Source organism: Myotis myotis, unplaced genomic scaffold (genome assembly GCF_014108235.1).
Source record: "Myotis myotis isolate mMyoMyo1 unplaced genomic scaffold, mMyoMyo1.p scaffold_m19_p_38, whole genome shotgun sequence".
Taxonomy (NCBI): Eukaryota; Metazoa; Chordata; class Mammalia; order Chiroptera; family Vespertilionidae; genus Myotis; species Myotis myotis.
Genome location: NW_023416344.1, coordinates 40,383 through 54,609, shown reverse-complemented (window position 1 = coordinate 54,609; position 14,227 = coordinate 40,383). Strand labels below are relative to the sequence as shown.

At 66.7% G+C, this 14,227-nt stretch overlaps 2 protein-coding genes across 7 annotated transcripts in view; one reads left to right on the top strand and one right to left on the bottom strand.

The window, feature by feature from the left end:
- Window positions 1-7,819, bottom strand: SLC16A3 (solute carrier family 16 member 3). Of its 2 annotated transcripts, none has more exons than XM_036303553.1 (6): window positions 7,799-7,819; window positions 3,724-3,863; window positions 2,493-2,740; window positions 1,601-1,744; window positions 540-1,301; window positions 1-311 (listed from the first exon to the last, which is right to left on the bottom strand). In XM_036303553.1, exons 3-6 carry the CDS (start codon window positions 2,713-2,715, stop codon window positions 40-42), a joined length of 1,401 nt encoding a protein of 466 aa, XP_036159446.1. In that variant the 5' UTR covers window positions 2,716-2,740; window positions 3,724-3,863; window positions 7,799-7,819; the 3' UTR covers window positions 1-39. The 2 variants fall into 2 exon arrangements, with proteins under 2 accessions (XP_036159446.1, XP_036159445.1); XM_036303552.1 differs by lacking the exon at window positions 7,799-7,819 and adding an exon at window positions 7,318-7,444.
- Window positions 7,820-13,218: 5,399 nt separating this feature from the next.
- The window catches only part of CCDC57 (coiled-coil domain containing 57), a 39,768-nt gene continuing 38,759 nt past the window's right edge, over window positions 13,219-14,227 (top strand). For 3 of the 5 annotated variants that reach the window (XM_036303789.1, XM_036303793.1, XM_036303794.1), the window contains exon 1: window positions 13,219-13,321. The gene's annotated coding sequence lies outside the window, so the exon portion shown is untranslated. Of the gene's footprint in view, window positions 13,322-13,349; window positions 13,627-14,227 lie in introns of those variants that run through there. The other 2 variants (XM_036303792.1, XM_036303790.1) reach the window with 2 other exon arrangements.

Below are 14,227 nucleotides of genomic sequence, written 5' to 3'. Positions count from 1 at the left end.
CCTCCGTCCGGTTCCCTGCGCCCCGCCGCCGCTCCGAGCTCAGACGCTGGTTTCCGGGGTGTGAGCCACCTCCCCTTTCTTCTCAGGCTCCGCCTTCAGGAAGTGCTCCACCTCCCTTGAGTCCACCCCGTCCCTGTTGTCCCTGTCGTCAGCAGGGGGCTTGGGGCTCTCGCCCTCCTTGGTGGCCCCCGCAGGCCTCCTCCTGATGCAGAAGACGTTTCCGAGCAGCAGCACCAGGGAGGCGGCCAGCACCTCAGCCCCAGCCAGGATGAACACGTACTGGTAGACATGTGTGGCGTCCAGGAGGCGGCCTGCGGAGGGGACAGTGTCAGCATGGCCTGGCCCCCACCCCGGCGTCCCGTGCCTTCCCAACACCTGCTGGCTGTGCGCTGGAGGCTGCGGGTGGGGGGGTCGCCTGGCGAGGCCGGGCAGGGGGAGGGCTTCCTCCTGCTCAGGACCCTCCCCCAGCCAGTCCCCTCTCTGGGATGGGCCCGTGCTGGAACCAGGGTCTGGCCAGGGCTCCCCGAGGCCCAGCTCACCTCCGGACGGGGGTCCGATGAGCACAGCTATGGCCTCCAGCAGCAGCACGAGGCCGATGGCGCTGGAGAAGGTGTGGGTGCCCACGATGGCCATGAGCACCTCGAACTGCAGGGCGCCCACCATGCCGTAGGAGATGCCGAAGAAGACGCAGAAGACCACCAGGCCCCCGTAGTCGCTGGCCGTGGAGCCCGTGAGGTCGGTGAACCCGTTGAAGAACATGGCGAAGCTGAAGAGGTAGACAGAGTAGGGGCGCACCTTGGGGAGCCCCGCGATGAAGCCGGCGGCAGGGCGGGAGAAGATGTCCACGAAGCCCAGCACCGTCAGCAGGAAGGCAGCCCGTGTGTCCGGCACGCCCAGGTCCTTGGCGTAGCTCACCACGAACACAGGCGGCACGAAGAGCCCCAGCACCATGATGGAGGCAGCCGCCGCGTAGATGATGAAGCCACAGTTCCTGAAGACGCTCAGGTCCAGCAGCCGCCTGGCTGGCCTCTGGGGCCCGGGCCCCCCCGCCCCTGCCCGGGGCGCCTCCAGGGGCTGCATGAGCGCGGCACACACACAGCAGTTGAGCAGCAGGCCGCCCAGGATGAGGAAGCCCCCGCGCCAGCCGTAGTGGTCCTGCAGCAGCTGCCCCAGCGGGGACAGGGCGCACAGGAACACGGGGCTGCCTGCCGCCGCCAGCCCGTTGGCGATGGGGCGCCGCTTGTTGAAGTAACGGTTGAGCATGATGAGCGAGGGCTGGAAGTTGAGCGACAAACCCAAGCCTGCAGCAGGGGGAGCAGGGGGAGCAGAGGGTGAGAGCTGACCCTGGCCCTGCCCACCCACCCCTTGTGCCCCCGACACAGGCTCCTGCCTAAATGGTTCTTTGTGGGTCTGAGGGGCGTTAATGTGGGTGGGGAGACAGTGTGTGCACAGGGCCCGTCACCGCCGGACCCGCAGGAGACACAGACGGGAAAGAGGAACAGGCTGGCGCCGGGGTGGGATGACAGGGGACTTCACCTCCGCGGACCTGACCCGTCACCGTCCCCACGCGCCCTGCCCCACCCCCCTGGGCCCCGCTCACCGGTCAGGACGCCCGTAGTGAGGTACAGCTCAATGACGCTCCTGCAGAAGGAGGCGGCCACCATGCCCAGGGACGCCAGAAGGCCGCCCACCAGCATGACCGGCCGGCAGCCGAAGCGATTCACGCACACGCTGCAGAGCGGGCCTGGGGGGACAGCGTGAGTGGCAGCCCACCCTCCCCACGCCTGGCCCAGCTCCCCGCCCAGCCTAAGAGACCACAGTTCACATGAAGGGCTTCCCCGGTGAGTGTCTCCTGCTGGTGGTCCCCAGGCACTGAGAACCCACCGTCTGTGAAGACAGGCCCGACCTTGTGCGCTGGGACCACACAGCCCGGCAGGTGAGGCTGGGCCAGCGGCTCCCAGACAAACAGGCCCATCCGGGCCAGATGGGCCCCTCACCTGCCCCTGCCCCTCACCGACTCCTGGCCCCTCATCTGTCCCAGCCCCTCACCTACTCCTGGCCCCTCACCTGTCCCAGCCCCTAACCTGTCCCAGGCCCTCACCTGTCCCAGGCCCTCACCTGTCTCGGCCCCTCACCTGTCCCAGGCCCTCACCTGTCCCAGCCCCTCACCTGTCCCAGCCCCTCACCTGTCCCAGCCCCTCATCTGTCCCAGGCCCCTCACTTGCCCAGGCCCTCACCTGCCCTGGCCCTCACCTGTCTCAGCCCCTCACCTGTCCCAGCCCCTTATCTGTCCCAGGCCCCTCACTTGCCCAGGCCCTCACCTGCCTTGGCCCCTCACCTGCCCTGGCTGCTCACCTACTCCTGGCCCCTCACCTACTCCTGGCCCCTCACCTGTCCCAGCCCCTAACCTATCCCAGGCCCTCACCTGTCCCAGCCCCTAACCTATCCCAGGCCCTCACCTGTCCCAGGCCTCACCTGCCCCTGACCCTCACCTGTGCCATACAGCATGGCCAGCAGGATGGAGGAGATCCAGGCTGTGTCACTGTAGCCGATACCAAACTCAAGCATGAGCTCCTTGAAGAAGACGCTGACTGCCTTGGGGAAGGCGTAGGAGAAGCCTGTGATGATGAAGCAGCCCAGGAGGACGGCCCAGCCCCAGCCCCCGTCAGGGGCCTTGACACCTGTGGGGCCCTCGTCCACCACGGCCCCTCCCATGGCCAGGAGGGCGGGTTCCGCGTCCCTGAGAAAGAGAAAGCCAGGCTGTCAGGTGGCCACCCAGCCACCACCCAGTAGTGAGGACGGGCATAGGACACACCGAGGGCTACACCAGGCCATGCCCCTCCTCAGCCCAGCCCAGCCCCCAGCCGGAGCCCAGCTCTGGCCGCTCCCTAATAGCCCCGCCTGTGCCCCCACTGGTGCTGGGCCCACCCTCCTCCAGCGGCTCCCACTCAGCTGGTTCCAGGGGGCTGTGGCTTTTCTGGGCTCAGCCAGGGCTCAGTTCCCTCCTGGAAGCAGCCAGCACCCCTGCGCCCCCCCGCCGCCCCTGAGGCTGAGGCAGCCAGCACTGCCCACACTAGGGCGATGAAGGGACCTGGGGCCTGATCTGGGGGTGGTGTCCGTTGAGGCCTAAACTAGAGCAGGCCAGCCTTTCTCCCCACTGCCAGGGCTATGGGCTGCCCCTGCTGTGCACTGACCGAGGGAGAGCAGGGGGGGTAAAGATGGGGGGCAGGTTCACCCAGGGCGGGACAGGCCGCTGCCCTCTGTCTGCACGGAGGACCCCAGCTCGTCGCCCTGCCCACCCCACTCCTCCACCGTTAGGAGGCACAGGCCACAGCCCCGGGGGAGAGACTGAGGCCTCGGGACATTCAAGGAAGAGCTGGGGAGGGCAGCAGGGGCCCAGCCCAGTTGCCCTCGGAGGCTGGAGTTTAACCCCTCGCGTGAGGGCGGGGTGGGCAGGGCGTCCAATCAGCCCTCTGGAGAAAACCACGCTGGCCCAGGCTGCCCAGCCAGGAGGGAGCCTGCTGCACCCATCGCCCCACAAACCCTGCAGCAGCCCAGAGCTGATCCCCCCTTTAAATCCCCAGGAATTCGGCTTGAGGCCCTGGAACCTAGGGCCCGGCTTCCAGCTGGAGATCCCCCCACTCCCCCACCCCGTGCCCCTCCAGCCGATCCTGGCACCAAAAGTCTAATCCCAGATCAGCCTGGCGGCCCCTGTCCACCCACCTCACTGGACAGAAGCTGTTCCGGGGGGAGCCGCCTCCTGGTGCGGGTGTGGGGAAGGAGGCCCGTCACGAGGCCGGGCCGGTTCAGCGCCGCCTGCCTGCTGCCGCCGCGTCTGTCCGTCTGTCCGTGCCCGCCGTGTGCTGTGGGGAGACGTGATGTGTAGCATTTGCAGATCCTGTGGTATAAACACTCCACCTGCTCTGAGGCCAGCCACTTCCTGATGTCCTCTTCCCATCAGCCCGCCCGCCTGCCCCCAGGCTTGTGTCTGTCCTGGCCCTTTCCCTCAGACCCCCCTGGCCTGGCACCTCCCCCAGGTGGCCCACTATGCATCAGGGACCACAGGGACCCTGGGACAGGACTCCAGAGAGGACGAGGGCCTCTGCCCTGGACAGCTGAGCTCAAGTTCAGGGTGGAGGGCAAGGAATGTGGAAATAGGACAACTCCCACCCAGCACCCAGCACCCTCCCACGGTGCTGTGCCCTCGGGGGGGGCCGACCGACAGGTCTGGGGGGTCTGACTTGGGGGATGTTTTCCAAGGGCTTCCGTGTGAGTCCACGCAGCAGCTGCTGCCCACGAACACCACTGTTCTGTGACCAGACCCTGAGGGCCAGCCGGCGGTCAGGGTGAGGACGAGACAGGCACAGCCCGCTGGAGCAGAACTTCGTCCCCCCCACCCCCCCGCCCCTCGCTGGGCCAGGGACTGTTCTGGGAAACCGAGAGAAGCTCTCCCCTCCCTGCACCCCGGCCTCAGTGCCCTGTGCCCTGGACGTTCCTGTCTTCAGCGAGCAACCCTGGGGTGTTTCTGAAGCCAAGGGCTGCGCAGCGGTGCAGGGGTGGCTGACAGTTACCCAGGGGCCCCCCAACCAGGGAGCCCCTCCTGCAAACTCGCCTGCAGCCCCGGGGCCTGGCACAGCCCGGAGTGGCCCAGAGTGGCCCGCTGTGTCTGAGGCACATGGGGAGCCCGCAGCCCCAGCTAACCCCTAGCTGCGGGACGGCCCCCACCCGCCCCCCACCCAGCCGGTCCTCAGAAGGAGGCTTCTCAGGGAGGTGCTGGTTTGCATGTGGTGGGCGGGGGCGAGCAGGGAAGGGGCGGGAGAGCGGGAAGGGGGAGGCGCTAGGTTTGGGGCAAAGGGAGCAGGACCCTACAAATGTACGGATGCAGGAAAGGGATGGATCTCCAAGAGCAAATGGCCCGTGCAGCCAGCCAGGCAGGCGGCCGGCCGGGCGTGGGAGAGGGAGGAGGCCGCTGAAGTTCCAAGGAAAACCCTGCCGGTCAGGCGGCCGGGATGGGAGGAGGGCCCCTCCCTGCGGTGCCCAGGAAGGCAGCACCGGCACAGGAGCGGGTACATGTCGCCTGGGTGGCCTTTGGTGACATTTACCCTCCCAGGGAAGCATGCAAGCCATGTTCCAGCCCAGAAATAACCCTCCCCCGGGCCTGGGAAAGCCGATCTCCCAGGTGGGGTGTCTGTGCCGCTTCTGGGCCAGGCAGGGCTCCAGGGGCTCTGCACCCACCCACCCCCCGCCCCCCAAAGCCTAGACATGGGAGAGCTGAGCAGCGAAGGGCTGGAGGAGTGGGCACGGGGTCCCTTGGAGTTTCCCGTTCAGCAGCTCACACATCTGAGATCCAGAAAGTCTGCCCCCCGGCTGGGTGCAGGCCCCCAGCTGCCCCAGCCTCCCCACCGGTGAGCAAAGCTGTGTCTGGAGGGGGTGCCGGGCCTTTTCCGGGTCATGGTCCCCCCCCCCCGCCCCCCCCCCCCCCCCCCCCCGCCTTCCCCTGAGCGGCCGCCGTGCCCTGCCTGCCAGGGGCCGCTCCCATCTTGCAAGGCTGGGGGGGCAGACACTGTCCCAGCGGAGCGGGGGGCAGGGAGAGGGAGCCAGGGACCCCGAGCTGCACACGCCCCCCAGCTTCCGCTGGGCACACGGGGGTCGGGCGGGAGGCGAGGCGGGCGCAGGCGGGCAGGATGCTCCGCCGCCGCCGCCGGGACGTGGGGGACGTGACCGCGCGCCGGGAGGAGCCGCCGTATTGCCTGGAGTAGGCGCCCGCCCTCCGTACCGTAATGGCCGGGGCGCAGCCACGTGCGGGGCCGCCGGGTCAGGTCCCGGAGCCCGGGCAGCGCGGAACCCCGGCTCCCCGGGCGGGACCCGCTTTCTTTCCCTCCGCGGGGGCGGCCCGCACCCGGGTCGCCGCGATGGCGTCCCCTGCCGGCCCATTTCACAGATGGGAACGGAGGCAGCGCTGGGCGGAGACCGGACCCGCCCGCCCCGCCCGCCCCGCGCCGGCCCAGTGCACCCAGCGCCCAGGCCTGATGGGTCCGTGGCTGCGTGGCGGCCTCTCCACTCACCACCTCCCAGAGGGCAGCCCAGCCCCCTCCACACACGCTCCCGGCCGGCCCCCCCCCCCCCCCCGTGGCTGCCCCCCCACGGTGTCCCGGAGCCAGGGAGAGCCAGGTTGCCTCCCGGGGGGCAGCCCTGCCCCAGGTCACATGGGGTCACCACAGAGTCCGCGCTGTGACCAGGCTCCATCCCACACCAGGCTCTGTCCACACAGGCTGCTGGGCAGGAAGGCCCACGCCCGCCTGGACACTGCCCCAGTGTCCCCAGGGCCTGGGCAGGCGGACGCCCACCTGGGAGAGAGGACTCCCCGCTCCCCCGCCCCCCCCCCAGAGGGGCCAACCTCCAGGACAGTCCTCCCTCCCAGGACCCACCTGACCCAGCTGACCCCTGGGCCTCGGGGTGAGCCCTGGGACCCTGGAAACCACCCACACAGCACCCACCTGCTCCCGGCCTTGCACAAGCCCCGAGGGCCTGGGTTGCCTGGGGAGCACCCAGCTCAGACCACCCAGCCCGGCCATGGCCACACACAGGGTGTCCCTCGCCCAGATGCCAGGCACCCCGCCCCCAGACCCGTGGAGCAACACCTACTTCCCATGCCCCCCACACACCTTCGTGCCCCCACACACCTTCGGCCACAGGCCTGGCCCACCAAGAAAGTAGGTGCCTTATCGACCCATTTTCCTGTAGGTAAACCGAGGCCCCACCTGGTTTGCCCACAGGCGGGCGGATGGGGAGGAGGCGATGCCAACTCAGCCCACCGGCCTGGGTGGGCACCCGCTGCCCCCGAGGCAGGTTTGGGCCGGGGAGTGTGGAGGTGAGGCGAGAGGGGAAGGACAGGAGGGTGAGGCCGGCCCTGGGCAGCCCCCCTTCTCCCACTCCCTCCGCGGGAACCCCACCAAATATAGCCCGCAGGCCTGGGCCGGGCTATTTATACCCGGGGCTCCCGGCCTCCGGGCGCAGCCACCTCCTGGCCCGAGCCCAGCCCCGGGGCCGCCCGACGGAGGGGCGCGCCTGCCGGGCAGGGGGAGGGGACAGCGGGCGGCCCGGGTCCGAGGCACCGCCGGCTCTCCGGAACCCCTGGACCGGGACCCCGGCAGGAGGGGAGGCTAGTCCGACCCGGGCGCCCGGACCAGGAGACGAAGGGGCGAGGGGGGCCGGGGCTGGGGCGGGGGCCGGGGCGGGCCGGAGGGTCCCAGGTGCAAGCCCCCGGCCCCCGACCCCGCGCCCGCCCCGCCCCGCGGAGCATCCGGCCGAGCCTACCTGCGCCCGCTCGCTGGCCCGCGTCCGCCCGCCCCGCTGCCCGGCCCGCGCGCTGGGGGCACCGGTGCTCTGGTCGCCGGCGCGGCACGTCCCCCGCTCACGTCACGGCCGCTGGCGCCGCCCCGCTGCCCCGCCCGGACCCCGCGCCTCGGCGGGGGGGGCCTCCGTGCGCCCCGACGGCGTCGCCGGCCCAGGGACCCGGCGACCCACCCGGGAGGCGTGGCCTCTCGCCGGCCAGTCCAGCGCCCTCCGAGCTCGGTTCCGGCCCCGCCATCACCCCCCCAGGGCCGCTCGGCGCGCAGGCTCCCCAGCTCGGCCAGGGGCCGGACCCCCTCCCGCCCCGCCCGCGCGCAACACCTGAACCCCATGTGGTGAGGTGCCCGCGGTCCCCAGGGGGTTCCCACCTCCGGACGCCTGTCTCAGCCCTGGGTCCCCCCCCCCCCCCCCGCAGCCACCCCGGGGGCTGCACTCCCCTCCAAACCTGCCTTCCCCGGGCCGGGGAGCCCACGCTGCCTGGTGATCTTGGGCGAGGCCGGCACCCCCTGAACTTCCGTTTCTCTCTGCGGCTCCCCGCCTGCCGGTGAGGCCGCTGCCCCTCCCGTCGCGCACCCATCCTACACGGTGTGGACACGCGCCCAGGGCGGGGAGGGCCCCGCTGGTCGGAGGCAGGGTGCTCGAGCCCCACTTTTGTCCTCTGCACCCGGCAGAGCTACGGCTGGAGAAGGTGCGGGAATGTGGCCTTGGGTGGGGGTAAGGGTGGGGGGCGTAGGAGCTGAGCTGGGACCCCAGGTACCTTCCACCTAACCGTCTGCAATGGCCCCCAAGCCTCCCAGCTACAGGAGGCGAGGGTCTGGCCCAGCTGGTCCAGAATTTCGGGGGCGGGGGAGGCAGGGCTTGCAGAGTGAGCATCAGTGGCGGGCCACCCCTCCAGGGGCCCCTGGCGCCCCCACCCCCCCAGCAAAGGAGGGACAAACCGGCCTCCTGGCCCGGCCCCACCCACCATCCGACTCCCCTTCTGAGGTACCAAGTCCACTGAGGCCTCTGCTTTTTAAAAACGTATTTTTTTATTGATCTCAGAGAGGAAGAGAGAGGGAGAGACATAGAAACACCAATGTTGAGAGGGAATCAGCTGCCTCCTGCACGCCCCCCACAAGGGATGGAGCCCGCAACACCGGCTGTATCCAGGCCTGTAACCAGGTGCCCTGACCAGGAACGGAACCCTGACTTCCTGGTTCATAGGTCGATGCTCAACCCGGAGCCACGCGCTGGCCTCTGCTTTTACTGTGGGTGCCAGAAACCCCTCCCCTGCTCCGGCCATCCTTCCCCCTCCTTGGTCCCAGGTGTTGGCAGTCACTGTGCAGGTGCCCTCAGGCCCTGGAATGGCTCCAAGGAGCGGGGCGGCCAGGGCTGTCCCAGGACCACCTCCTGGCCGGCTCCCCCTTCCCAATGCATCTCTGTCTGGAGGAGATGGACGGAGGGGGGCCGAGACCCCCACTCTGCCTGTGTGCGCAGATGGAGGGGTTCTGAAAGTGCTGTCGGAAACCTGGAGAAGCTTCTGAGGGTGGCAGCACCCCAAGGGGGGCGTGGGGCAGACCTCCGTTCCCACCAGGGCCGGGTGTTGGGTTCCAGGAGAACTTCGGGCCTGACGGAGCCTCCCATCCTCAAAGCGTCCCCTCGGCTCCCGGCCTGTGGTGCTCCCAGCCACCACCTGTGGACAGGATCGGGCGGGACAGGCTGGGTCGCATGAAGAAAGCTGAGTCATGGGAAGGGCATGCCCGCCAGCCGTGACCCCTGCCCTGCGGTCCAGGCTCCTGACCCTGCTCCCCTGAGGGACCGGGCGCACAGCCAGCCTTCACTCTCCTCCACACCTGCGGCCACAGTGCCGACTCCAGGTTGGAGAAGCAACCGGGTCACCCAGCCACTCCCTCTGCGGCCCTTTTCCCTCACATCTCTTCCAGCTCCAGAACAATTAACATATTAACCAGCTCCCAGAAAAACTCACCTATTAACTGCTCTGCCAGCCCGGCTGTGGGCAGAGGCCAGACCCCCAGCCAACCTGCCCAGCCCGGCCTGACCCAGCTGGGCTCCCTGCCCGGGGTGGGTGTTAGGATTGGCTGTGAAGAAGGGGTGGGTGTCATACTCATTAATCACTCCTCCCCCCACTCCCCACCCTCTGCTTTATGGGTCTGGATTGGCCTGTTCTGGGCGTATCACATAAAAGGAGTCATGTGCGAGGTGTCGCGTGTGACAGGCTGCTTTCACTTAATACAGCTGCCCAGGCTTTATCACTTCATTCCTTTTTTTGTTTTTTTTTGTTAATCCTCACCCAAGGATATTTTCCCAATGAATGTGGTCCACAGGCCGGCCGAGCCAAACCCGCCAGGGCACTTAATTCCTTTTTATGGCAGAATGATTCCATGCATCCATTCCACTGTATGGATGGACCACATTCATCTGTTGATGGACATTTAGGTCATTTTTCACTTTTTTTTAATTTAAATTTATTTATTTTTATTGATTTCAGAGAGGAAGGGAGAGGGAGAGAGAGAGAGAGAGAGAAACATCCATGATGAGAGAGAATCATGGATTGGCTGCCTCCTGCACGCCCACCACTGGTGATGGAGCCCCCAACCTGGGCCTGTGCCCTGACCGGGAATCGAACCATGGCCTCCTGGTTCCTAGGTCGATGCTCAACCACTGAGCCACACCGGCCGAGCTCACTTTTTTTTCTTAATTAATTAATTTCCTCACCCAAGGATATTTTTCCATTGATTTTTAGAGAGAGGGAAAGACAGAGAGAAATACTGATGTGAGAGGAACACATCAATAGGTTGCCTTCTGAATAACCCCTGACCCGGACCCGGGCCGTGGAGGAGCCTGCAACCGAGGTACATGCCCTTGACCGGCATCTAACCTGGGACCCTGTGGTCCACCGGCCAAAGGGTCTGATGCTTGATCCACTGAGCCAAACCAGCTAGAGCACTTTTTATTTTCTTAGCGAGGGGAAGGGAGAGAGAGAGAAAGAAACGTTGATGAGAGGGTGTGACATCAATTGGCTGCCTCCTACACGCCCTCAACTGGGGATAGAGCCTGAAACCAACCAGGGCATGTGCCCTGACTGGGAATCGAACCCGTGACCTCTCAGTGCATGGGATCCCCAACCAGCTAAGCCGAGCGCCGGCCAGGGCCATTCCCGCCTTTTTGCTGTGGATAACAACACATTCCTGTGAAGTCTCTGTGGACCTGTTTTTATTACTCTTGGGTACAAAGGCAGGAGGCGGCCTGCTGGGTCACACAGTCCTTCTCTGTTTGACCTTTTGAGGAACCGAGCGCCACCCCCAGAGGGTGAGGCCTTGCTCAACCTTCCTGTGCCCACCGCAGCCCCTTCCCATGAGTCAGCACCCACTGTGCTCAGCCAACCACCCGGGGCCGGCGAGGCGGGGGGCGCCCAGGGGCCACACAGGCTCTTGGCTTCCCCTTAGTGATTCCTCCTCCTTTTTTTTTTTTTTAAATATATTTTTATTTATTTCAGAGAGGAAGGGAGAGGGAGAGAGAGATAGAAACATCAATGATGAGAGAGAATCATTGATAAGATGGCTCCTGCATGCCGAAACCGGTTTGGCTCAGTGGATAGAGCGTCGGCCTGCGGACTGAAAGGTCCCAGGTTCGATTCCGGTCAAGGGCATGTACCTGGGTTGCGGGCACATCCCCAGTAGGAGATGTGCAGGAGGCAGCTGATCGATGTTTCTAGCTCTCTATCTCTGTCCCTTCCTCTCTGTAAAAAATCAATAAAATATATTTAAAAAAAAAAAAAAAAAAAAAAAGATGGCTCCTGCATGTCCCACACTGGGGATCGAGCCCACAACCCAGGCATGTGCCCTGACCGGGAATCGAACCATGACCTCCTGGTTCATAGGTTGACGCTCAACCACTGAGCCACACCAAACAGGTGTCCCACGTGGTGCCCACCATTGGGGCATCTCTCACTGGACTGTCCTGGGACCCTGACAGCCCTGCCTCCAGGCTTTGATCTCAGGGAAACAGCTGTGTTGGGCCCCCTAACCCCTCGTCCCTTCTGGGAGGGCTGACCTCCCCCCACCAGAGTCCCTTACTGGTTGCAGGGCCCTGAGGGCCAGCTTGCTGCCTGGCTCACAGGGCACCCCTTGCTTCTGAGGGCAGAGACCATCTGCCATTCAGAGTCTGGCCCACGGGGGGGGGGGGGGGGGGGGCATCTCTGTGCTCACATGACCCCTCCTCCCTGTTCAGTGGCCCCACCCCCTTGTTCATGTGACCACTCCCTCACATGGCCACACCTGTGTTCACTGAACACCCCATCTGGGTCCCCAGGACTCTGCCAGGGGCGTTTTGCCACCTGCGCCTGCCCCCTCTGGAGGCAGCTCACAGGCACTTGCTGGCTGTGAGGTTCGGGGACAGCCTGTGAGCAGAAGGTGCACCTTTCTGGTCCCCGCACTCCAGGGGTCTGAGGGGGGTGGCCGGGGGAGGGTCAGTTCTTGAGTTTGGGAGACGGAGGAGACACACACCCCTATGAGAGGGCAGTTGGAGGTGGCCCCGCCCGGGAAGAGGGGCCATGCTGTGCCTGGGCCACCTTTGGGGTCAGTGCTGGGGTCAGGGTTCATGCTGGGGTTGGGGTGGGTCAGGGTTAGGGGCCATAGATGGTGAGCGGTGGCGCTCATCGTTGTTGTTAGGATTTCGCCTTATTTTTTAAAAACATATTTTTATTGATTTGAGAGAGGAAGGGAGAGGGAGAGATAGAAACATCCACGATGAGAGAGAATCATGGACCGGCTGCCTCCTGCACGCCCCCACTGGGGATGGAGCCCACAACCCGGGCCTGTGCCCTGACCAGGAATTGAACCCTGACCTGGTTCATAGGTCGATGAGCCACACTGGCCGGGTGGGCCCTTGGGTTTCTACAGACACACCATGGGCCCCTTTACTGGGACTGAACCAGACCCCTATAGAGCACATGTTTTTGAGCCGCAAAGCAATGGGGAAGGGAGGGTGTCACCCCCATTTTATAGAGAAGCAAACCCAGTCCCAGAAAGCTAAAGCAAGGCAGGAGAGTAGCTGGGATTTGAACCCGGGCTCTGTCACAGCAAGTCAAAGGTCAGGGCCCTCCCAGCTCCTCCGTGGGCCAAGCTGTTCCTGTTTCTTCCCGTGACAGGCTCCCTCACCCACCTGCCCTGCGGCCTGGCTGATGGACCTGCCGCTGACCTGCACTCCTCCCCGACCTCCCCAGGCGCTGTCCCCACGGCACAGCCTTCCTCAGGGTCCACTGGGTTGGGGCGTTTGTCCAGCACTGGCAGGCCAGCTCGGGGCCCAGCCCTGGACGCAGGCATGCCACCCGCGTGGGATACACAACGGACGGCAGGGGCCGGGCCGGGCTGTGCAGAGGTCCCAGCCTCTGTGCCCATCACTGCCCCGGCCCCACGGTGCCGCCGCCGGGCGGCTGAGCGCACGCTCTGTCTCCACTTGGGGCAGCTGTGCCTCCTCGGCCCGTGGACGCTCAGCCGCGGGGACGGTGTCCCGGCTGAGCACCGGTTGCCTGTAAACGTGGTTGTTTCCTTCTGAACGTATCTCCGGACACGCGAACTAAAGCACACACGCTGTGCGTGCACCGCGCGGGCGGGCAAATTCTCACACCAAACCTGGCCACACCCGCGCCCGCTCAGGTCCACCCTTGGGGAGCTCAGCGGGTGAAGCCTCGGTCGCCTCCCGTCCACCCCGCCACCCCCCGGCGGCCCGGGGCCCTCCTCGCTAGGCTGACCCCACCAGAGTCGGCGGGGACCCCACGCGCCCCTTGACGCCCGGGTGCCAGACAGGGTGTGGCAGGGCAGGAGGAACCGGAAGAAGTCCGGCTTGTGTTTCCGGCCGGCGGGACCCAAGCGCTGCACCGACCTCACCCGGACCCCGGGGAACGGACTCGCGTTGCTATGGCAACGCAGCGGCCCCAGCGGTGGCTCCAGGCGGGCGTTCGGGTGAGGTAAGGGCGCGGGGCGCGGGGCGCGGGTGCGAGAGGGGCTTGGCTCGCCGCCTCCCGTCGCTTTCCTGGGAAAACCTCGGGACTCTGAAGTCCGGCGCGGCCCGGTAGGGTCCCCCGCTCGGCAGTCCCTGCAGACGCCCGCGCCCGGTCCGCGGGCGATTCACCTCCTGCCTCCGCGGCGCCGCCCACGGAGAGCTCCCCGCGGCGGGACTCCTGCCCAGGCAGCCTGTCCGGGCGATGGGTTCGCGGGCCCCGCCACCTGGCGCGACGCCGCGGGGCTGACGGTACCGAAGCCCTTGTGCCCGGTGAGCAGGTGTCGGCCATCCACCCCGCGCGGGCTCGCCCTCCCCGGGCCTCCTCCCACCGCAGGCCCAGCCCAGCCCATCGCCCCGCACCCAGAGCCACAGGGGCAAGGGGACCCTGGCCCGTCCCGGGCGCCCTGGGCGAGCACCCTCCGCCCGCTCAGCTTCCCTGTTTGCAGAGTCGGTGGGGACCCGCTCACGGCCAGCCCTCAGGCCGGGCGAGCCCGGGTCCGGGATCTGGGTTTCCGACGGAGGCCTCCCCCAGCCCCAGCTCCTTGGGAAGTCGGGTCCCTCTGCCTCCCGGGGTCATGCCCTCGCGTCCTAATGGGCAGCGGACACAGGCCTGCGGGTGTGGAGGCGGCCCCTGAGCCGGTCCGAATCGGAGGAGGCGGGAGGCGCCGGGGCCCCGGCTCAGGTGGAGGCGGCGGAGGGAGTGGGCTTTGCTCCGCGCCCAGCCGCGTGCCAGGTGCTCAGGGTCCAGATCCGCTCCCCTCCCGCCCTCCCCCTTCCTTCCGGGTTTTCTGAGCACCTGTCTGTGCCAGGGGCTGGGGCCCTGGTCCCTCCCCTGCTGGGCACGGTTTTCCCCAGAACGTGTGGTTCCTCC